At 40.1% G+C, this 25,416-nt stretch overlaps 1 protein-coding gene across 1 annotated transcript in view; it reads right to left on the bottom strand.

The window, feature by feature from the left end:
* Positions 1–25,416, bottom strand: part of CFAP47 (cilia and flagella associated protein 47) — a 200,419-nt gene that overhangs the window by 122,374 nt on the left and 52,629 nt on the right. Inside the window, exons 31-41 of the mRNA XM_081908931.1 lie at positions 24,770–24,863; positions 24,139–24,246; positions 23,341–23,536; positions 17,685–17,782; positions 16,036–16,152; positions 14,003–14,137; positions 12,985–13,097; positions 10,785–10,935; positions 8,431–8,519; positions 7,286–7,372; positions 2,657–2,739 (exon numbers count right to left, since the gene is read on the bottom strand). Of these exons, the coding sequence (XP_081765057.1) occupies positions 2,657–2,739; positions 7,286–7,372; positions 8,431–8,519; positions 10,785–10,935; positions 12,985–13,097; positions 14,003–14,137; positions 16,036–16,152; positions 17,685–17,782; positions 23,341–23,536; positions 24,139–24,246; positions 24,770–24,863 (1,271 nt within the window). The remainder of the gene's footprint in view (positions 1–2,656; positions 2,740–7,285; positions 7,373–8,430; positions 8,520–10,784; positions 10,936–12,984; positions 13,098–14,002; positions 14,138–16,035; positions 16,153–17,684; positions 17,783–23,340; positions 23,537–24,138; positions 24,247–24,769; positions 24,864–25,416) is intronic.

The following is a 25,416-nucleotide window of genomic DNA, read 5'->3' on the forward strand; positions in this document are numbered from 1 at the left end:
TCCAAACCGCTGCTGCTGGGGGAACGAAAGGGGCGAGCCCCGGGCTGCCCCGACCTTAAGTGAACCTGTGAGGGCCCGCCCTTTGCGGCTGCCGCCGTGGGCGGTGAATATTAATGAGCTAGGGGGAATCCCCGCTTCTCGCGGGGCTGACGCCAGCCCCGCGAGATTGTTGATGGGTCAAGAGCCCGCAACCCCACCCCCTCTCTAGATCGGGAGTGGCTTTGTTTTAACTCATTACTGAATTTAAAAAGTATTTTAAAAGGTAACTATCGTCAAACAAGGAAAATAAAAAATAATTTTCTTAAATTATTGGGGGGGCAGAGCCCCCCCAAACAAATTTTTGAGGGGGCTCGGGCCCCCTCAGGCCCTATGGAGTCGGCGCCTATGACCTCTGCAGGAATTGCCTCTTGGAGGAGTGCTATAGGCCCCAGCCCCTGCCTGAGCCTCTGATATAATCAACTCCCCCTGAATCCCTTTAATGGGATATCCTGGCACTGGAGGGACAGGAAGAGACTACAACCCCACTTCATCCAAGACTAAGGTTTGCCCAATGCCTACTCAGTAATCAACCAACAGTCAGATTGGGTGATTCTGGATACACACCCAATGCCTATGCCAAGACTTACGTACATCTGTAATCAATAAGGTTTTGGCCCATTTTATCACAAAACAATTGTCTTGTGATTATTTCATCTCCACATATTAGCCCTTGATACATATTAGCCCTTGATACATATTAGCTGTCACACTGCACGTGGGCCAGCAATCAGTGCTATTTCTGTTCTGCTGCAGTTTGATTTCTGCCAAATACTATCCCAATGTCTGCTATTTAATGTAAACTACATAGATTATGTACATGGGTGGCACTGTGGGCTAAACCACAGAGCTTGGGCTTGCCTATCAGAAGGTTGGTGGTTCAAATCCCTGCGACGGGGTGAGCTCCCATTGCTCGGTTCCTGCTCCTGCCAACCTAGCAGTTCAAAAGCACGTCAAAGTGCAAGTAGATAAAGAGGTACCACTCCGGCAGGAAGGTAAACGCCGTTTCCGTGCGCTGCTCTGGTTTCACCAGAAGCAGCTTACTCATGCTGGCCACATGACCCGGAAAACCTGTCTGTGGATAAACGTCAGCTCCCTCGGCCAGTAAAGTGAGATTAGTGCCGCAATCCCAGTGTCGTTCACAACTTGACTTAACAGTCAGGGGTCCTTTACCTTTACATAGATTATGTAAGTAATTATGTAACTTAAATTAAATGAATTTTTTGCCTATTTTTGATATTTACTTTGAAATGAATGTATCATTTGCTGATTATATTCACTTGACTGATTTATTTTCCTGATCACATGCAAACTGTAGCAATTTCTGCTTCCTTTTTCATCAGAATTCTCTGACATCTACCTCTACTTAAAGTTAGTTCAAAACAAGAGGCAGGGATGGTGACTACTCTTCTAGAGTTAAAGCTTTCTTTCTTTAACATCCCACTGAATGCACACAAATCCCTGAATATAAGAGCTTCTCTCCATTGTGATCTATGTTATATACTATATATTGTATAAGACCATTTTACGTACTGTGCATTATAGTAGAATATGTTATACTGTTAAAAACAAATACATACTTAAAAACAAATACATACATTTAAAAACAAATACATACGAATTCAAGACAGAGCAACTGCAGATTTTTTTTGTTAAAGAAGTAGCTTTTTTTTTTAACCTGGACAACAATCTTTCCTTCATAAAGATAACAGCAGGCAGAGCAATTCTATCTAGAGGGAAGCTGAGTGGCAGATTCAATGCTGCTTCCTGAGTCCTCTTGTTTATACCAGTCAGGGCAGAAAGGGAGAGGGCAGTTCTTTCTTAATCATCGACATTGGGAGCAAAGCTATGTTTTCACTCTGAATCTGTATATATTTCAGGAAATATTGTTTTTCCTTTTTGAAATAAAGTCTTAAGTCAAAACATATATCTAATATATGCCAAAACAAAACAGTAAAACAAATGAGATATTCCCTCTTTCAAAAGCTGCAAGGAACTAACAGTTATTTAAATAATATAATTTAATCACTGATCTTTCAGGAGCTCAGCTGCCCAATACATCACTGAGAAATAGGGCCAACAATAATGAACCCATAACCTGATAGGCAAAGGCAGGTCCTCAGAATTATTGGTAAAATGATTGTTTCAGTGCTCAGCTGAAACCCCGTCAAAAAGATACACAAAGAAAAGGCTCCATTAGAAAATATTTTAAGTGGATCTAAGACTGGGCAGATAGATTTAATAGGATCAAAGGATGCACTTCAGGACTTTTAAACCCACCTCTCCTTTCCTTTTCCTGCCCCACCCCCACCCCCCACCTGCTCTCCACACCAGTGCACTGCAACTTCAAGCCAGAAGTGCCTTAGGGTGCAATCTCACTTACCTGGGGTAAAACTCATTTAATTCTGTGAGTCTTACTTCTCAAAAGACTTATACAGAATTACACTGTTACTCTTTGGGGAAGGTAAAATACATTTGAGCACTATAAGCCTCCCCCCGAAAAAATCAATATTTATAAATATAGTAGGGGTTTTTTCCAAGTAATCGGAAAAATGTTATATGTAGTTTAACAAATTAAACTGTGAAACCAATAAGAAACATGATTAAAAATAGAGCTTACCAGCATTTGATCTGTCCTCTTGACTGCAGAATTTTTTTATAACTATCACATCATGTCTTTTATTCAGTATGTCAGTTTCGGAGCTAAAAAATGAAAAACAAACTGTTTCTTGACATAAAGAATAGAGGCCAAATTCCTGAATCTTGGTGTGCCTCGGTTACCACAGTTATACCCAAACCTTAACAAGCTGAATCATATAGACCCATTTCATTGATTAATATGAATGCTAATTTACAGGAATACTGACCAATTGCCTTTTAAAGAAATTTACCCAGCCATATCCACCATGACCAAGTCAGATTCATAGCCTATTAGAAAGATTCTCATTACATTTTTAAGGGTCAATCACCTCCAGAACCTCTTGTTCTTGGGATGCTGGATGAAGTCTAGGCATTTGATTGTTTAAACTGGCAGTCTCTCTTTACAATTTGGTATTTGTGCATCCTGGGTTGATATGCTCTCAGATGTATGCTATGGGTTACTGGCCCAAGTTTTGGTGAATGGGGAACACTCTTAGATATTTCCCATTGGCTGGGGCATGAAGCAGAACAGCACACTATCTTGCCCTGGCCACAGAACCCTTAGCTTTGGCACTGAAAGCAGATGAGGATCTAAAAGGTTTTGAATTATCTGGAAAAATCCATCTTATCAATATGTTCACATATGATGTTGCACTATTCCTTTCTGACCTTAAAGCCTCTTTACCTGCTATTATGCACCTACTTGTGATATGTGGCAAGATATCTGGATTCACTGTTAACTTCACCAAATCAGCGTTGATGTGTATACACACTCCGCCAAACCTACAACTGAACTGACACAAAACAACTGGCCAGAAATACCTGGGAGTAAATATACCTAAGACTCTATCTGAACTAGAAAAACTGAACTTCCTTGATAAAACATTTAACAACTAAGCTCAAAAACTGGTCAAAGCTAACCATCTTTACTTATTCCGAGTCTTACCAATAAGCACACACATCTCTCGTTTAATAATGGGCCAAAATTCTATTAAATTTTGTTCATGAAAACAAGAGACCTCAGTTACCTCAACGAACCCTTTATAAGGACAAGAAAGAAGAGGTATAGCAATACCTAATCTCAAATGGCATGAAGACTCCACTCACCTACACAATACTCTCTTGATTTTAAAGTACTCAGACCAGGTCCAATGCTTCACCTGGATCACTGTATTCAGTATTTTAATGCCACTGCCATGTTACATTCAGTGAATGTGCTACCAATCTTCCACCTAGTTCATTAAGACTCTTTAATCTCGGCCCTTATGTTTCCTTCACTGAAATAACTTTCTAAATAGTTACACTAAATGTTCTTGCAAAAAATATAGCATCACATGTGTATAACAAATATGAGGTAATTGATCTTGATAGCTGATCTTTAATTCCTCCAGCAAACTGTCTTAATCCCAGTAATTTACCTGAATGTCTAATTTAGGCCACAAAATCTAAGAATTTCTATTCCATTAACTATTATAATGGAGTAACCTTGAATTTGAAAAGGTGTCCTCATCTGCAATTCCTAAATCTATTTGGAGTCTCAAAGGAATCCCCTAAGCCAACAATCTATTCAGTTACTCTAAGCTCTTTCAATTACAATTCTATATAGTTAACTGGCTCATTTTAATTTGTAATTGTAAATTCAAATTGTTCCCCTGAGATTATGACTTACTACCTCATGGTTAGCCATGTGTCACTGAAGGATCTTACTTGGTTCAATCCTAAACACAGCTGAAAATGTCTAATTGATCAGCAAGTAGCTTAGGACTGAAGCCTTAGGGCAGTTTTATATTCCTTTATGGCAGCTATTTTCATTTTCAGTATACTTTCTCTGCATGTGAAAAGGTATACTGTCTCTTTATGACTGGCTTGCCTCCTAATATCCATGTAAACAAAAGAATATAACACAAATGTCATAGTGAAACCTTGAAACTCCTGTGTTTGATATCCTGTATCTTGTTCATAGCCCATTGTCCTTTTTATTTGTTATGCTGTGGATTCTGACCTTTTGATAACTGAGTAAAATCTCCTAGTTTTATCTTATATAGTATTAAAACCCATATTATTCCACACTGATCACCGGTAAGGTAATATTATGAGTATCTAAAGCAGCAGTCTTCAACTGGTGGATCAGGAACCAGCTTGCAGTCTACCAGCAGTACTGCCACCATACAGGCATATGGTAAAATATAATAAAGTGGATCCCCAAATGCATTTAGGGGCTAAAGATGGGTTCCAGAACTGAAAAAAAGTATCTAAAGTATGCTTTTGACTTTCTGCCATACCAAAGGTTGAGTAGTGATACAAAATGACAGTATTGCATTTATGTTTCCGTATCATACCTAATCAATCATGCATAAAAGTAAAAAAAGAAAAGTATGGGTAATGGCTGCTCACACAAAAAATGGCTCCAAAGGCCTATTGGCTTCACAAAACTTATTTCATGATACTGTACTTTGGTTCCTGGCTACAGTTGATCACAGTAGGATTGAGAGACAAATATTGATATTTCACTGTCTGAATCAGTCTAGATTCAGTCTAGATTCTGAATCAGAATCTAGAAGCCATCACAACTGATAAGGCAATTATACAGCAAAGAGAAAACAAACTTAGGGTTGTATATTCTACTCAGAATAGGCCCATTGAAATTGTGGACCTAAGTTATTTATGCCTATTAATGTCATTTTGTAAGTATGTTTTTCAAGACAGTAATCAGCTGCAGAACATACATGCTACACTAATTTCTTGCTATCGTCTAACTCTGTGGAACAGGATAACATTTTCCATAATTAAACCTTGCAGCCTTAGCAATATTAGGGTTAATGTGAGCTTCATCAGTTATAAAGGCTATAAAGAAGCAGCAGCAGCAGCATATATTTTAATGAATTGCCTTCAAAGAGAAGACTTTCATATATGGGTAAACCACACCAAGGAACTTAGGTTATAGCAGGGATTCTCAATTTGCATTTCCTTCTGCAAATTGATCCCAATTCTAGGAGGATCTTAAAAGCAGTCACGCTTGTGGTGCTCTTTCAATGGACTAGAATTTCTTAGCTTCCACCTATTTCAAACAGTTTTCAGAAACCTCTTATAGGAATACAGTGAGGTAAATAAATTTACTGAGTACAATGTGATAGTTTCTTTTTACCTCACACATGGAAAGTTACAATTGTGGAAAAGATGGCTACACCACATATAACAGGAGTTAATAATACTGAAATATTCCATCCGTAATCAGGTACAAAGTGAATGTTCGGTGCATATATAAGATTTTTTCAACCGCAGAATTTCAGTAAATATAGATGAGATGTCAATGTAAACCCCATTCACAGAAACCGCTGGTGCAAAGCTATCAATGGAGAACATTTCTGTGATTGGTTGAGAAAGAGCAAGAACACATGCACTGCCTCCCTTTGATTTCTGGCAGCCAGCTGGCCCAACCTAGGCTGCAAGATTGATCTTGGTGCCAGTCACTGCAGAGCTGAGTAGGATTTTTCCCCATGTCCACTCCTGCAGGCTAGTTTCATCACCTACTCTGTTCTACATGGCATGGTGGGTAAGGACACAGGTGGTGGGTGTGGCTTAGTAGGTTAATTGGTTCACATTTTGGCAGGTATGTGCAGGAGATGGAAAGGCAGCAAGATCAACAGCTGAGCACCCTTAGACACCTTTGGAGATGGTGGGCGTGTTCTGAAGGTAGCCCCTCCAGTCTGTGCATTCTGTAGGGCTGGATATGGAATGCCTAGTCTCACCCAATAGGCACTTGGGTTAGAAACGGAAAGTCTTCCTAGATACCTTCAGGGCAGGCAGTGGCGTAGCGTGGGGGTGCAGGGAGGGCTGGCCGCACCGGGCACAACATCTGGGGGTTAGGGTTAGGGGGCACAACATCTGGGGGTTAGGGGGCGCAAATCCACGGGTTAGGGGGTGCAAATTACTTGCCTTGCCCCGGGTGCTGACAACCCACGCTACGCCACTGAGGGCAGGGCTCAGGTAAGGGCCTATGATCAGGTCATGCTTTTGTCCTCAGCAAGGTAGCTCACACAGGATCTGTTGAGTTATAGTTACCTCGACTTTCTAAGCATCTGGATAGAGTTCACGTTGTGCTAGCAGAAAAGTTCCGCCTGTGCAAGCAAATCAACCTGCTAGACACAACGATCCCCTTCTTCTTTGCCTACATGCTGTTCTGTGGGGTCTCCTGATCCCCCAGGCCAATTAACCGGGTGGGGGGAGGGGGAAGAGAGGGGGGGAAACAACACTGTGCAAGTGGAACCCCTTGCACAGGGCTTCTGCTGATGGGCAGGATTCACCTAGCAAGCTTCATTATTTCTACAATGACCAATACACACAAGGAACATCTGCTGCTTTCAAAAGACAAGAGCTTGGTCCTTCCTCTCACTCATTAAACCAGAATGGGGGTGTAAGAAACACAGTGCATAGCACGTACACCTGTACCTTTCCTTTGTATAATTACACTCTTACAGAATTCCTTCATTTAAACTGCTACTATAACTACCATAGTGCAATAACCAACTAGGGAAGTATAAAAAGATATGACAGAATTATACTGTATTATCTCTCACTGAGCTGCGAGTTAATAAGTTTGAAATCTTACCTTTTCGTTTTACCTTGTTTGATATGGCTGAGTTGGTCTAAGTTCTCAGGCTCAGTGATGCAACTGGTTGATTCAACTAAAATGACACTAAAAATATTTCCAGTTTAGCAAAAAGCCTACAATATTTAAAGGTAATAAAACAAACAACTTGCAAAAATAGGAATACAGCAATACTTAGATCTTAAGAACTCTGACCTACCCATCCCAAAGTCTCTGTACTAGCAAAAATACTTTAATAACCAAACCTAAGCTTTTTTTTCATGTACTTTTTACCTAGACAACAGAATCCTTGGAGAGATGAAGCCTACCCAAGGTGTTCTTGACCCATGCCCCTCCCAGCTTATAAAAGCAGCTGTTGAGGGACTGGTGGAGTGGGTAATGGGAGTGAGGAATGCTTCTTTACATCAAGGCAGAGTTCCACCATATCTAAAAGAAGCAGTGGTGAAATGTCTTCTTTATAGAAACAAAAACTTCCAGGTATCCCAAAGTTCTGGATAACTTTCAGCCTTTTCTGTGGCTGCTCCCATATTGTGGAATTCCCTCCTAAGGGAAGTTGGAGTAGCTCCCTCCATACTATCTTTCCACTAGCAAGCTAAGACCTCTGTATTCAGACAGGCTGTGGAATGCTAGGTGCAGATGATGTTGACCAATCAGCATTTTAATGCTGGTTTTAAATGCTTTATTGTATTTTAACTATTGTTTTTAACTAGTTTGTTTTTATTAATTTGTAATTTATAACGCTGTTTTAAAACTCTTAAATCTGAAAATGTCTTTTCCAGGGTGAGTAGAGCCTCTAGCCAACCTTTTAAAGACAAATAAAATGACATAAAACTCTGTAGCCAGAAAAGTTGAATGCCTATGGCCAAAGTATCATTTTGGGCAGAAAAAGTCAAAGCTAATGTGTCATCAGATTATTGCATATTTCAGATACAAAATCCTTTAAAACAACTACAAAATTTAACACAGATAAATTTAATAATACATGCCTGAAAACCAATTATTTCTTTATAATTCAGAGCATTTTATATGTGTCCTGGTAAATGGTGACATTTACTGGTTTTTCATGTTTAAATCAAGAACAGAAAATTATGGAAAGAATATACAGAACTGCCTAGAAACCAAACCATTTCAATCTAATGTGATACCTGAATGGCCCATCCATTTTGAAAGGACTAATAACCTGCAGATTTAATTCGTTTAGCTCATAACATGGAGATTTGCATTTTAAAACACCCTGTAAGTAAATGAAAAAAGCATTAGTCTTATAGCTCACAATTCAGAGTTAATTATATTTTAAAATAATCAGATCCTTTTGTTTTCTCTCTCTCTCTCTCTCTCTCTCTCTCTCACACACACACACACACACAATGTACACTTCGAAAAGTGTAAAGTTCTGTCAATAAAATATTCATAGAAACAGCCCCTTTCCAACAAATACTGAGGGGGGCAAAGAAACGCCGGCTCCCTAGAGTTGGCACACCCAGTGGGAGTTGACCCTTCTCTTCTCTTTTTACTTTTAGCCTTACATCTAACTTCCCTCATTCCCTCTGGACTAGCTAGGAGCTCTCTGCAGGAGGGCATCTGCTGCTGTCTTCCAAAGAATGACTCTATTTTTCATAGAAAATGGTGGATTTACAAGGAACACATGAGCCAGTGGTTGTGGAGAGGCAGTTTTATCTTGTGTTTCCGATAACCAACTATTTCAGCTATTGTGCACAGACCGTTTACTAAATAACCCCTTCTCTCTGATGGCGCTGCCTGCCAATTCCTGGAAGCACACCTCTAGGTTACAGCAAAGAAGCCGAGCATTTTCCATCTTCGATTTCTGTCTACCACAAGAAAGGTGAACATTAGAGTCTCAATTCTCTTACCTCTTCCTATTTTCCTTAATTCCATTTCCTTGCCTGCCTCTGATTCTCACAAGATGAGGGAAAGGATGACTTTGTATATAACCTTTCACCCTTCGTGATTCTTTCACTCTTCCCATAGCAAAGCTAAGTCTCAATGTCTCTTAACTCCAAACTCCATATATAGCAACTTTCTACCCTCTGGTCTCTCCCTTCTTCTCAACAGTAACTAAATGTGTGCTCCAGGCAATTTGTGGCTGGGTTATCCTGTGCAATGGATTCTTAGCCCTTTCTCTTCTGTATGTTTCTCTGGAGGCATTTCAGTGCCAGTTTGTTGCTTCTAAAGCATTTTATACTTGCATTTCTTACATTTCAACCATATTTCTTTTATAAATAAATATTATTACAACTGCAACAACAGTTTAGTTATTGCTAACTCTCCAGAGCAACCATGCTAATATGGTCTCCTTACTGGTCAGTCCGAAATCCCTCAAAGTAAGAAAGGTATTCAAAGCCAATGCAATTTGCTTTGTGCACAACTGTCTCCAGCAAGAATCAAAAGAAAAGCGTTGCTAATTCCCCAAATCAACACTTCCTGTGAATACCCATGTAAAATACATGTTCACACATGAGCAGAACTGGCAGGGCCATCTTAAGCATATCTGGCGCCATGGTGCAAAGATCCCTCTGCCCCGCCCCCGTTTCCAGAGTTGCCAATCTTTTTTAGGGAGGACAGCGCTGCCGGCAATGCACCCAGCTTTGTGGGGCTGGAGGAGGAGGGCAGCGGCTGGAGGGCAGCTCCTCCAGCGGGGAAGAGGCAGAGGCTGGATGCGGCGGCTCCCGGCTCAGCTCACCGCTTCGTGCCACAGTGGCCATGGCAGACAGTGGCTCTGGGTGTGGCGTGGCGTGGGGCTGCTTCGGCACAGCATGGCGGAGGCAGGCTAGAGGGCAGCGAGCTGATACCGGGAGGCACCGCGTCCAGCCTCTGCCTCTTCCCTGGTGCCCTCCAGAACTTGGCACCCTGCATCACTAGCCTCTATGGATAAGACACCCCTGGGAACTGGCAACAGCGAGGAGACTTCTTTCAGCCTGAGGGACACATTCCCTCATGGTTAATATTCTGGGGGCTGCAAGGCAGTAGTGAGCAGGACCAAAGCAGGCAGGACTAAAATTGGGGGACACACACACATTCACTTGCTGCTCTCAAGCCTCCAGCAATTAGGCTTCAAACAAGCATGTTAACATTTTGTGGTGTGGGGCACCATTTTTTGCTGGGTACCACAGTGCCCAGGGAGTGTCAGCTCTTCCCTTCCCAGCTGTGATCCCTCCTCCTAAAAAAATACACCTCTCGCAGCAATTGGGCTTTTTTCAAGCCTGTTAAATGGGAGGCTGGACAAAAAGGTGATGGCACATGGTGCATTGAGATGCTCCACTGAAACATCCCACTGGTTCCTCAGCCCTGTTTTAATAGTGCAAGAGATATTTCAGCATCTTCAATAATAGAGAGATCTTTAAACATGGACTCACTATATAATATCTTAGGGTGTTTGCTATCTGGAACAAACAATAAATATGACCTATTATTCTATAATACACATGAAAACTTGATTCTAACGGACTACAGATTTTATCATTAAGTGCATGGTACCTACAGCAAGTTTAATACGACTGATCTTTGTCTTCAAGGAGAAAGCCATAGTAGCCCCAACCACTCCAGTTAAAGCTTTTGTAATCAGTAACAGCACAGCTTCAGCAGGATGCAGGAAGCGACTAGTAAACTCCACATTTATGGTTGTTTGGCTCCTAAGTCAGGAGATACAGCAATATATTTTGCAATGGCATTGCATTATGGCAAAGTCTTTCCCAGAATAAATCACAAAATGGTAAAAATGGATATTTCAAGTCTAGTAAAAGTATGCACTGAATAAATATTTGACAACAGAAGAGAATGTGGGGAAATAAGCCTTACAAGCCCTAGAACAAGAATCCTGAAGAGTAAAAAATAAAATAAAAATTAAATTAATAGAACACCACTGACTAAAACTGGCACAGAAAAATTTGTGTACGCCATTAAAATTAAACCCAAAGTAATTTTTAAATTATTTATAAATTTATGAATAAAATATATACCAAATTCATTGCATTCTGTTCAAATTAGTATTTAATTTATTTTCACCAGATGTTCTAGAGTTCTTTTTCTGGATCTCGTATTAAACGGGTCCCAGAGACATGTTGGGAAAATTAAGACACAAAGCAATGGGAGTCCCACTGTCACATCGCTTTGCAGTGTGCTCAGCCACCCACAATATATAAAATGTGGTGGGACTATGTGGGGATCCAAGGGATGTGTCCCTAGTTGCCATGGCACCTATGCGAGCTGAGCTGTAGGAGACAAGTGTAGGATACAATCAGTCTATCTACAAAGCTCAGTTTCTATTATTTTCTTCATCCTTTTAAAGTACTTGTTTTAAATATTTTATACAGTTCATCCAGACCTTAGCTGATAATCATAAACAGCTGATTTTAGAAAACAAACATCTTTTCAAGTACGTTATTCTTCTAACTTCATGCTGTATTAACTCTGGAGAAAACAGCTAAATGTATTGGCAAAGTGCTGTTTAGGAGGTTATGTCGACGACTCCTTAAACTCTCAATTTTGCCAACATTTAAAAACGAGAGATTTAAGCAAGTAGCTTACATAAAATTATTTTTATTGACTAAAAATAACCTACTGTGTTAAAATGTCAAAAAGCAGGATGCACTAGAGTTGGCAAAATTCCATACAGTTAGAAAATAAAGTTTTTTATTATTTTTATAGAATTTTACAAAGCAGACGGGGAAAGGAAAATAAAATACAGCTTGCTTATCTGTAAGCTTACTTACACAACATCTTATATTCTTATTTCTCCCGACTTGGAAGATTACCTCGGATTGATTAAATTAATGAGGAGGAGTTGTAGACTTCATGTAGCTCAACATGAAGTCTTCAACTTCATGTTGAAGACAACCCATGATACCAGGTGTCAAATACATTGTGTGAAGGTACTACAGAACATTTGAGGGCTACTCATCCTTTGTTTCTATTATGGGATGTACTAAGGAATATAAGAAGTTTAAGAAGGGAGGGACACTAACATATTCCCCTTAATTTCTCCCCATGCCCCCTCTTGCTCCTCCACAACACTGCAAATGCCCCCTTTAGCTGCATCCACTTCCATCTGAACCCTCTCCAATTACTCCTCCTCTCCAGCTTTAATTTCCCCATCACCAGAGCCCTAAAACTGTCTCACACATATGCACCTAACTTAACTTAAAAATAAAATAAAGATAGCTATAAGTTAATAAAGAGCAACAGAAGCTGGATTATAGAAATCTTAACATTTCAGACATTTTTCTCCGTTGCAAGTTAATTTTGTACCATCACTTTGTTTTGAAGCAATTCTGATTAATACGAAGTGCAGCAGGGGATGATCTGTGTTGCTCAACCTACTGAATGATTTGCAAGAAACGTAAAATTGCAATTAGCAGAGGAAGAGCTCCTTATTTGAATTCATTTAGAGATCAAGCATCGAGGAAAAGCTTTTACATAGTATTTGCTGCTTTACCCCGATCCGACTCAGACATAATACATCATGGGCTCACACACTCCCTCCTCTCATACTTGAGAGGGAAAGCCAGAAAGTGAAAAGGGAGTATACAAGCCCATAGTATCCTTCTAATATACACTGTGATTTGAAGACTGGGAACATTGTGTCTCAGTCAGACACCTGCTGCTCTGCAAAATATCCTACAAAAGATAAAGAAGGAATAGAGGCTATCTCATTCAGTAAAACAAAATGGAAGGCTACTTACTTTGGGGAAATGGTGACCATATTTCCTTTAGGTAATGAAAAATCAGCACATTCTCTTCCTAAAATTGTAGCAGTGTAAACCAAAGGCTTGATACTTGGGTTTTTTAACTGTATCTGTTGAAAAAAATACACAAATAACATTTTATTTTATTTCTATCCTACCTTTTCTGAAAGCTCTCACCAGACAGTTTATTCTAGAATGTTCTTAAACACAACACCACAAATAGTGGTATTGTGAATCAATAGTGTAATAAAATAATGCTAGGTCCCATGTGTTATTCATGTAGCAATAAAATCAGTAAAAAGCTTGAGAGTGTGAAGAAAAAGTGTTTAGATTCTGTTTAAAGGCCACTAGGCTTGCTCCTGGTAACACCGTCTTGATTGACTTCTCGTGTCAGCCCAGAGCAGGACCTCTGAAACTGATCTTAAGAGCCCAGGAAGGTTCAAGCAAAAACCATGCAAGATCTCTGTTTATTTTGCACAATATTCTGTTGTCAGTACAATGTAGCACATACACTGGGAAGTACAGTGCTCCTTATTCCAAGTGATAACACTAACGGATAGCTGTGATGTCTGAGCTGCCGTATTCCAGGAAGCCACTCCAAGTAGCAATTGTCCTGCTACATGGGGAAAAGATTGCCTTTTCCCAGCACTGAAATATTGTGGAAATATATGCAACACATAATCAGTAGCATTTACATAGTGCATCTATTAAGGTCTTGTTCACATATCATGGTAAACCATAGCTAATGGTTTGCCACGATCATGCCCTTCGCATCTGTTTTGCTCCTCTCTGCTCATGCACAGATGAAGAAACAACAATCCCAGAGATTGATCAGTAAACCAAGAGCAAACCATGTATACAGAACCTGAATTTTGGGGAGCGAAACAAACCACAACCCCTAGTTCAAACATAATACTAAGCCAGGGATTAAAGTTTTGTTTCCTCCCAGCGCAAGGAACTCACAATGTAATTTCCTTAAGGAGTCACTTAAAAGTAGAAAAAAACCAGTTAGTACCTTTCTAACAACAGTAGCATGAAGCGGACCAGCAAACTCGACAGATTTCTTAGGTAAATACTGGGGAAGCCACTCATATAAATAGACACAAAGCATAAGCATTGTGATTGGATTTGGATCACAAATGTCTGTAGCCTAATTAAAAAAAAGATGCAGAGTAAGTTCATGCTGTGGATAAAGATCCCCCCACCAAAGCTTATAAATGAAGGAGTTTCAATATCAATATCATCTCGACTACCAATTTTTCATACATAAAGGAACAACAAAAGCAAAGGGTAAATCCTAGACACAAGAATTTAAACTTTCAAACACCAAGACATACAAAGTATATTTCAATGAGGAACAGAGAATAAATTTTACTTTCATTGTGTTGTAATAAATTGCATGGCTGCTGAAAATGAGGATTGTAGAACTACTTTAACTAATAGAGATTACATTTCCACCAAGTTTCAACATAAAAACATATTTCCATTGTCACAGAGATCTATCATTTACATTTTAATACATTATTGAAACTGCAAGGCATACTACAAAACAAGCATTCTGAAATTCAGCGGATGCAGTTATTCACAGATACTGACTTATGACTAAATGTATCCACCCTACCATTACTGCATCCCACATCATTTAGAGTACCTCAGTAAAAAAAAAAATAAAAAGGATTAACCAGTTCACATAATTGGTTCATTAATAATCTCATAAAATATGGCATCATTCATGGCACTAAAAGTACAATGCAGCTTTCTTCAATTAGAGTAATGCAGATGAATATCACAACTGTTAATATATTTTTTATATGCAGGGCAGAAATACACTCTAACCGAATGGATTTTATGGTAATTTGGGTTTAAAATGCAAGTAAATGACTTTATCCAGCAAGCACTGGTCTGTAGTAAAGCCCATTTGTTTAATATTCAGATTCTGTATGAAGGTAACCATTATTTTTCTATGCATAAACCAAAATATATATTATACTCTGAGTGAAAAATGCAACATTTCCAGCCCCTTTGTTCAACTGTGTTGATTCACCTCAAGTCTGAGCTACAATTCAGTGACAAGCTTTCTGATTTGCTTTGCTAATTTAACAGCTGAAGTGAGGTAAAAGGTTGACGCTCAATAGTAAGAGCCCATGTTTTGCATGCAGACCTCTCAGGTTGAATCCCTGACATGTTCAGGTAAGGGGATGTGACAGGCCCATGCAGAGGGGGGTGGGCAGCCAGCTAACCTTGCCCCAGGCCTCGGGGGGCTAGGCTGGCTAGGGACCCCTACCAGGGACCACCTGCATTTTTGTTTGAGTTTGTAACTTTATTCTAACAAGACTCCCGGCCCCAGGCTTCAGACCAGCTCTGCACAGGCCTTCCCACTCAAGTAGATGTCCTCTGCTTCACTTCTTAGCTCTGCTATAAGAGCACTATACCTCTGAATACCAGTTGGTAGAGAGGACAAGAAAGACTGCTGTTATGCTCAGACCCTGTTTGTTAGCTTCCTATGGGCATCTGGTTGCCACTGTGAGAACACAACCATCATGACTAGCAGCCACTGAGAGCTTTTATCCCCCATGAATTTTTCTAATCCACTTTAAAGCACAAACTTTGGTTGGTGTTACTACATCTTGTATGAATGAGTTCAGTAGTTTAACTACAAACTGTGTCCAGAGGCACTTCCATTTGTCTGCCCTGGGTCTTCCAAAATTCAGCTTCACTGTCCCCATGTTCTACTGTTATGACAGAGAAAGAAAAAGAAAAACTTCTGTCTACTTTCTCCATACCATACATAATTTTAAACACCTCTGTTGTGTCCCCCCCTTACTCACATTTTTGCTCAACATTTTTGCCCCTCTGCTGTGGCAGCCAAAAAGAAAAAAAAGCTCTTCCACCCTGCCCAGTAGGCACCCACAGTGCCCTTTTAAGATTGCCCTATTCAAATAGTTTTACTCAATGCCTTTTAGGCATTATGAAAAGTTAACTTATCCCAATATACAAGAATAAAGAACAAAACTGTTCACAGACCATTCATAACTTAGTTCCACTTACCAGTACATGTATGTCAAGGCTTATTGCATGAAAAGCATTTACAAGAATCAGGCAATTGTGGAGACATTGTTCAGAAGTTTGTGGATTAGTGTACATATTCACAAAGTGTGTTGAAATCTGCAGATAAGATTAAAAAACAACAACTGAACTCCTTCTAAATCATCTTAGTAATTAGGTCCTAGTTCAGGATTTGGAATAAACATTCCTATTTGATACTTTCTGATTTCCTTACACATCGGGCTTTCTACTGCCTCGTCTTCAAGAGCTCACATGTTTCCATTCAAAATAACAGTTATTCTTTTTCTTTGTTCCTTTGAACATTGTGGCACTAGCACACCTTGATGACACCTTATGCAGAAAGGTGCAGCTTTATGTTGCTGCACTTCCTCACCTCAGTTCTTCACTTATTGTTGCCAATAACTTATTCTTCACTTATTGTTGCCAATAAGAATCAATAAGTGATTCTTGCCACTCCAAGAATCACACCAAAGCTGGCTAACTGCATGTCAGAACAGTGGCTCATCAAGACCACTACTGTCTGCTCTGACTGACAGTCGCTCGCCAATGTCTCAAAGGTCATTCCTAGCATGGCCACCTGGGATTCTTTCAGCTGGAGATTCTGGGGACCGAAATGGCAATGTCCAGCAACACAAAGCAGGTGCTACACTACACCCCATTTTCTTCATCAGGAACCTCCAAAACAAAGTGATTTTGTCAGTAGAAAACCACTTAGTCAGTTTACTTGTTCTCTAGCTTCCTGCTTGACACCTAATTGACAAGCGTTTCCAGCAGGAAAAAAGGTCTCTGCCTTAGGTGTTCATTTTGTGTTGCTTTTAAATCTGTCTTCTGGGGTGGGGGTTACAGCTTTTTAAACTATTTAAAGATGTTTTTATGGTTTGCTTGTAAATGACCTTGAGACATATGTGAAAGGCAATTAATTAATTACCAACTTCAACTAAACCTGTGTTTTCTACTTAATGGCTTCCATTCACACTTTCCCTAAAATGTAGCGTGCTAAATTTAGAACCAGCATTGTGGGACAAGAATCTGGAGATCACGCACTGGTTCCACTGTGCATTTGTTTAGCTGCAGCCACAAGTGAAGACAAAACAAATGACACTTTACCCAACAGAGAGATATATGTCACAATAATACAATTTGGATTGGAAGTGGAAGAGGTTAGGAACAGACAATGGAACAGAGTAAGAGCACAAAATGGCAATGAGGGAACACAAGGAATGCATTTAGGGTAGTTCAGGAAAGTGGGTCTTGATGATGGGCATGAAGCAGAAATACAGCCTTAAATGAAGGGAGAAGTGAGAGCCTAGGGAGAAGCATGTTGCAAGGCAGAGACTAGAATGAAAGACTCAGATAACAGAAGCTATTAAGTTATGAGTCTGAGCACAGTGAAGGAAGAAAAGGAAAGATTAGAGAGAAGATAAAATAGGTAGCTGGCACAATAGCAAAATGAGAGATGGATAACTTATTATTTCCCTGCTGTTCAAGCTCAAGTTGATTGTGGCATTTTTTATTTTCTATCTTCTATCAATTGTCTATCAATACATTGAACACTGATTTCTCTTATGCAATACAAGTATTTAAAAACTAACAAATAATATTTCCATCAAAATAGTGAAAAACTTTCTTACCAAATAAGGGCAATATTTGGCTACTTGTGCAGCAAGGACAAGGCCATCAAGCAGATCTTTATCAAAGTTTACTATCCATCTTGTAGGTGGTATATCACCTGTTTGAAATGAGAATTTAGTGTTTTCCCCTGAAGAATCTGCAGGCCTATTCTGACATAATTCCTCCATTTTTTTCCTTGTGGAAAATCATATTATAAACATAGTACAATATTTCAAGTATGCCTACCCAATCTGCCTAGATAAATTGTAGTTTAATTCCCTCCTGCAATGTCCCCTCACCAAATTATGTTGGTAAGCTTTCAGTTCTCAGACATCTTCATCATCCTTTAGGATGAAGATCACATGAAGCCCTACCACATCAGATCCTGCAAATAGATCTATACACTGGTCTATAGACAAGCTATTCAGCACATGGAAGTATTTATAGATAAGCATTCATTGGAATTATCTATTGGCAAAGGATGCATGTATGTTACCCTAAAATGGCTCTTTTTTAGGACAAATCTCCTAAGATAATAGCTGGAATGGAGATCAACAAAAATTCCTTACTCTTATATGTAAAAAGGTAAAGGTAAAGGACCCCTGACAGTTAAGTCTAGTCGCAGACAATTCTGGGGTTGCGGCGCTCATCTCGCTTTACAGGCCGAGGGAGCCGGCGTTTGTCCACAGACAGTTTTTCCGGGTCATGTGGCCAGCATGGCTAAGTCGCTTCTGGCGCAACAGAACACCAAAACCAGAGCAGCGCACGGAAACTCTGTTTACCATCTTGCTGGAGTGGTACCTATTTATCTACTTGCACTTTCTGGCATGCTTTTGAACTTCTAGGTTAGAAGGAGCTGGGACAGAGCAACAGGAGCTCACCCCATTGTGGGGATTCGAACCACCAATCTTCTGATCGGCAAGCCCAAGAGGCTCAGTGGTTTAGACCACAGCACCACCCCCGTCCCACTCTTATATATACACCATACCTAAAGCTCAAAATTACTAGACACAGATTGTACATTAGCACTCAAGCTCAAGAAGCACTCTTAAAGTTTATTTGGAGTTAGTTCTCTAACAAATGAAATATTTTATTATGCAAATAAAACAACAGATTCCATTTACTGATGCCCAGCTAAGCTGACTAGTTTTACCTCTGCTTCATTTTTTGCTATCTCAGTCCTAACAATTATTTGCTTTTCTTGTGCACTGTTGAAAAGCAAATGCATTAATTAGAACTCCCATATGTCTTAATTGACAATTATGTTACTCAGCTTTAATAATTAATACATCAGCACTTAGAATATTTACCAGCCAAAATTGCATTAGCACTAGAGTCATAGGTAAACACCATAATGAATTAAAATGTAACCCAATTCCAAAACCCAGCCTTGGAATTTTTTAATATTTAAAAGTAATTAGAAGGTTTCAGCTACACTAAAAGGTTGAGCAAAGCCATTGCAACATTAATAAAGGAACATGGGGTTTATGTCACTCTATGCAATAATTGTCATTAAATAGTCACCTGGTAGCCATGGTGACCTGAAAAGTCAGCACCTCTTATTCACAGCATTGTACTAAGCAGTCCAGCCCTTTAAAAATAAAATTGTGTGTATGATTCCCACAGTGTACTAACTGGTTTATAAATGTGTGTTGTATTTTATATGTATTTTGTTGATTTACTCTTAAACTATGTATTTTGGTCTATGTTGTAACTTGGTCTATGTTGCAACTTTAGAGTTGTTTAGACAGACAACTGCAAATTATGTATAAATATTTTTTAAAAAAATTAAATCAGGCATATGCAGTTCAGTGTTGAGTGAATTCATATGAGAAAGAAGCTTCATTGACCAAAATCAGAGAGGGGCAAGGATGGCTTGTTGCCTTGCTAATCAAAAGTGCCTTCTCACCAACATTACAATTACTGGTGGACAAGCCAATAGCAGTGAAGAGGAGAAACTGCAACTGCAGCCTACTTGCCCATTCACCACCTTCCTCAGGAAAGCAATAGGGAACTGGGCCCAATCTTCATGCTGGATGAGGATCTGAAAGCAGCCACTTCTGTTTCTTGTCTCTGTTCTTGATGCTCACCTGAACAAGTGGGCAACTGAGCACATACTGATGGCACTGAGGACAAGGAAGAGACTCCAGTCCCCTGTTGTGCTGGATCTTTGTAGCTACCTAAGAGTCCCAATCTCTGATGCTGGCCTAGTTCCCAACTATCATAAATATTCTGCTGACTATCCTGTTTGGACCGTTGTCAACATTCATTGCTACACACCCGAGATTTTGGACATTACACTGAATACACAAAATTTTATGAATTTTGAAATTTACATAAGGATACTGACAGTCTCAGGTAAATATGGTAAATATCTGAATACAGCTTCTTATTTTTCAGAAATAGAAATCATCTGGGATTGTCAGCAAATTTTAGGCAGATATTCATGTTAATATGCATATAACACCTGTACACCCTAACCATATTTTAGGTTCTGAGATCAGATGCACCCACTCTTCCAAAAAGATTTAATAAAAATATTTTAGTACTAAATTCACACCACAAAGTGGTACATGGTTCATAGCAGAAATGTCACTTAGCATTTAAGATTATCTCCTTCTGACTTTTGAAGTAAAAGTCTGGGAAGGCATAAACAAACCTTCCATTATTGGTCCCAAACTGCAGTTGAAGCATGGGTCAAAAAAAATTATTTAAACAAGTTTCTAAAGGCTTCTAAAGTTTATGATGGCTTGGATGAGTGTCAGAGCTTAAGAGATTATCACTGTGGGAGGAAATCTATATAAAAAAAGAATTTTGTTTAGTGCCCTTGTAGCAACAAAGAGCCTGAGAACATAACTTAAGGCAACATCAAGAAAAGAAGGTACAGAACATGCAAGATCAAACTTATAACCTGTCATTTTACCTGACATCTCAATAGAATCCAGTTCAAAGATTTTATTTCAATGCATGGAACTAAAGGCGCTCTTTGCTCCAACTTACTAAAGAGCAACGCTATTATGTAGCGCTAGACTTTCAAGTAGAATTGCTATCTGACTGGTTTTAACGGGTTCTTTAAAACAAGCAAACAAAAGCAGTTCTCAGACAGCTGAACCATAGAAACCCTCAAGCGTTCTGCATGTTCAGGCTGCAGAACCAGAGGAATCCATGCAGGCAATCTGCTCGTGCAGGGTTTTCAGTGACGCAGGACATTATTAACTGGGGTGCAGGGCATGGATATCTTTTAAATTCTGGCTTGGTCTTGACCAGAGGCAGAGCTAGCTGCTCCGGCACCCGGAGCGGCGCACATGCTGTGTGTCTGAAGGCAGAGCAATGGGGACAGGGAATGCGTCCAAGGAGGGCGTGGCCGTGGTGAGCATCCCAGGGGGCGGAGCAAACCACCAATGGGGGGCTGCTTCCTGGGCGGGGGAGGGGGGAAGCGCGCCACTTTGCCAGCAGCCTTCCTCCATTCCCTCTTCCTTTTGACAGCTCGGGAGAGGCTCCCCCCCCCCAGGAAGCAACCAAGTAGCGGGGAGCAATGGCGTGCCATGCGCCCGCAACTCCCAATCCTCCTCTGAGCTGTCAAAATGAAGGGGGAAGGGGGGAAGGCCACCAGCAGGGTAGGCTTGGGAGTCGTGGGCAGACAGCATGCTCAATGTCACCTCCCTCAGTGATGACACCCAGGTCAAACCGACCCCACCACAACCCCTTCCTCCACCCTTGCTCTTGACATCCACTGAATACAGCAACAAAACACCTGTAAGCCCAAATATTTGGAACTGAAATAAATGTGAGGGTAGAACTGAACTGTAAGAGAAGGGAGTGGAGGAGAAGAAAAAAGGAACATATGAGCCTGAGTGGCACTGTCAATCTCTTAACCATGGAGACAGATTCATTTAACGGCAAGGATCATATGGCCCTCAGTATCCCTGTTTATTATAGCACTTGTCCATCCTTTCTGCTGCCAGTCTTCTATTACAGCTTGCTGGCTTCTCCTGCCTGAGCACAGGAAATATGAACAGGTAGTTCGTGTTCAAAATATTCTTCTGATATGAAATTAATACTTAATAATAACACAGAGCCTAGGGCTTCCCAATCAGAAGGTCAGCGGTTCGAATCCCCGCAACGGGGTGAGCTCCCGTTGCTCGGTCCCTGCTCCTGCCAACCTAGCAGTTCGAAAGCACGTCAAAGTGCAAGTAGATAAATAGGTACCGCTCCGGTGGGAAGGTAAACAGCATTTCCGTGCGCTGCTCTGGTTTGCCAGAAGCGGCTTAGTCATGCTGGCCACATGACCCAGAAGCTGTACGCCGGCAACCTCGGCCAGTAAAGTGAGATGAGTGCCGTAACCCCAGAGTCGGGCACGACTGGACTTAATGATCAGGGGCCCCTTTACCTTTATATAATATCAATTTGGTGTGTATGGTGTATATGGTGCAAAATTGCCACAAGGCTTGTGACATGAATCCTTTAAATAGTCTTGTAGTTCTTGAGCATGGGTGTCAGATGGGGTGGCACTTTTGCTCTCAAACAACACGTCCTTGCATTTCCTGTACATAGCACCTTTTCTCTCTATGTCTCAGCTCTTGGAATAGGGCATGGATGAATAGTTCACTATTCGGACTGTGGCTTGATCTGTTCTAACGCTGCGTTTGATTCACTCTAGCTGCTGGACACACCATATGGATACAGGGAAACAGGTCTGCATAAACATTCTTAAGCATGTATTATATTTCAGCCTTGTGTGAGCTTCATGAACCTCCAGTCCTAGTTAAAATGTCTTTTTCCTTTCAACACAGGCTGAGGACCTGTCTAGAGAACTAGTTGCTTTGGGTCTCAAGAGTGGCACAACATGTGTTATGGCACCACATTACACTAATCCTAACCCAGTTTTGATGGCACAGCATGGAACAGGATCAGATCATTAGTGAATAAGATCAGGTCATTAATGAGCGGGAATGTCATAGGCATACGGCAGTAATTTAGAAAAGATACATTATAAAATTATGTTGAAGCTTGGTTAAATAAAATAGCTTAAAGGAAGTATTTAAAGGGTTCATATCACAAGCCTTGTACTAATTCCGCATCATATACACCAAACTGAAGTTATATTCTTAAGTATTAATTTCATATGAGAAGAATATTTTGCACATTATTTTAAATGTTAATGCTTTTCTTACTTAGACTGCTTTAATCTAACTACTTAAAGATCAAACTCAGCACTGCAGTCACAGTCGGTGTCAAAAGAAGAATTATACTGACATTCATCGCTTTTACATTTTCACTGGTATAATAAAACAACAACTAAAATTTGAGCGGTGCACAGTACTGTCAGAGAGGTGAGTAAGTCACACAATTGACTTTTAAAATGCTCTTTTCAAAAGATGCCTTTGTTCTGAGACTTTGAAAAGACTTTGAGAAGTCGTTTTGTTCAAGAAGAAAATAACTGAACTGTCCAATTTAGAAAAAAATGGCCTCAAAAATTACTTTTTCAAGAGGGACTATGTTTCAAGAGGGACAGCTTCATATTTCAATATCTGAATACATTTAAAATGTTTTGACCAATTCTAAACTTATTTTTAAATCTGTCTTAGAAAAATCTTTACAATAGACTTCCTGCACATAAAAAACCAGGACTACCAGCAGAATACTAGTTAGCAAGTTGGTGTGATTTTCCCCCACCTTTTTTGCTGTCTTTCCACACAATTGCTCGTGTCTTCTCAAAATTTCTGTTCATCCAAATAAGAAGAATTCTTTCAGATGAAGAGTATATATTACTAGACAAAGGATCAGCACTTATACGTGGAACATGTTCGGGGTTTTCTGAACCACTCTCGGTATCATCTTCAACAATGGAGACACGGTGAAGAACCAAAATCTAAAATGGACAAACTATTTAAAACTTTCTTCTATATAACCAACAAACACAGATTTACTCAGAATAAGCCCTACTGCTCTAAGTGAGATATCTTACACAAACTCTTTACTAAGTATACTGCCTAGTGGTAAGATCCTGCTCTAACACAAAGGCAACTATCTTCTCCCTTTTACTTCTGCTCTATGCTTCAGAAGGGACTCTTGCCTCATGAAGCATATGTACCTTTAGTCTAATGTGCAGTTCAGAACATAATTATCTTTTGAATTTCACACTTCTCCAAATTTCGTGATGTAGTTCTGAGCTCAAATGTACCAAAATGCCAAAAGTGCAAACATCACATATTTTAGGATAAAATAGGTTTAGAAATATCAACAATGAGATTACTGAAAAATAGACTCACCTGCCCATACCTATCATAACACACCATAGCTGAACAGATGAGAAACAGAAGCAGAAAGCTGTTCTAAACCATGGTTTGCTTGCTGTACACCTGAAAGTTCAAACTACTGCCTGGATTCTTAACTTAGGGTTAGCACAAACCACAGTTTTGCATTATGTCTGAACCCTGCCTATGCACATATGCACAAGCTTGCTGATCTCACCTTGTATATTTGAAGCAACACATCTGTCCAAGCTCGCTTGCTCATGGCTTCAAATAGACAATCATCCAAAACATAAACATAACTGTCATTAGGATCAAACGACTCAACCTTCGGAGAAATATGAGAAACTTGTGATTTATACTTTGACTTCATTCTAAATTGGACAACAGCAAACACTAAACATTAGCTATTGCTTTCTAATATAATCACCATGTATAACAAGTAGAAATTCAGAAAATGCTGTGTTATTATACATGAGGATATGCATAGTGCTGCAATTGAATTCACATCTACATGGGCTTCACTTCTAAATAAATATGCAAAATTGTGTCTGTTAACAGGCTGCTATCTAGTAAGAAGCAAATCCCAACTTGCACCCCGATGAGCAACTTTGTGCAAAGCTGAACATTCCCTCCATTACATAATGTTATTATAAGGTAGAGAGCATAAATGTACACTGTAAGTCACAAGCAAACTTTAAAAAATAGTAGCAAGTATAGCACATTTGGAATTAAACACAGCATTATATGGGGTATGTCGGGGGGGGGGGGAGTTCTTAATCTTTATGCTTAAAATTAAGCCCAAGATCAAGACTGAAGTGCATTGATATATTTACATTATATAAAATTACCTTCACCATAAGCTGTAAACAGGCCCATTTCTTATAATCTTCGAAGTCAAGGAGAAACTGAGGCAAAATGTGAGGAAGGCATGCTCCTTGACCTCTAACATCAATATAGAAACAAGAATAAAGGATAAATAATAAAGTCTTGGAAATTGAAGTTCCTTTCTCACACTCTTCACTGATGCACTGTATTCATGCCCCCTTTTCTGTGCCAATACATTTGAAATATATAGCTATGAAATTCTGCACAAAGGAGGCAGCAAGAAATCTGTCCTAAAAATCAGGTGTGCTACTCACTGCAATAAAGGCAAAGGTAAAGGGGCCCCTGACCATTAGGTCCAGTCGTGACTGACTCTGGGGTTGTGGCGCTCATCTCGCTTTATTGGCCGAGGGAGCCGGCGTACAGCTTCTGGGTCATGTGGCCAGCATGACTAAGCCGCTTCTGGCAAACCAGAGCAGCACACGGAAACGCCGTTTACCTTCCCACTGGAGCAGTTCCTATTTATTTACTTGCACTTTGACGTGCTTTTGAACTGCTAGGTGGGCAAGAGCTGGGACCGAGCAACGGGAGCTCACCCCGTCGCGGGGATTCAAACCACCGACCTTCTGATCAGCAAGTCCTAGGCTCTGTGGTTTAACCCACAGCGCCACCC

The sequence above is a fragment of the Podarcis melisellensis genome (genome assembly GCF_964234715.1).
Source record: "Podarcis melisellensis genome assembly, chromosome: 4".
Classification (NCBI taxonomy): domain Eukaryota; kingdom Metazoa; phylum Chordata; class Lepidosauria; order Squamata; family Lacertidae; genus Podarcis; species Podarcis melisellensis.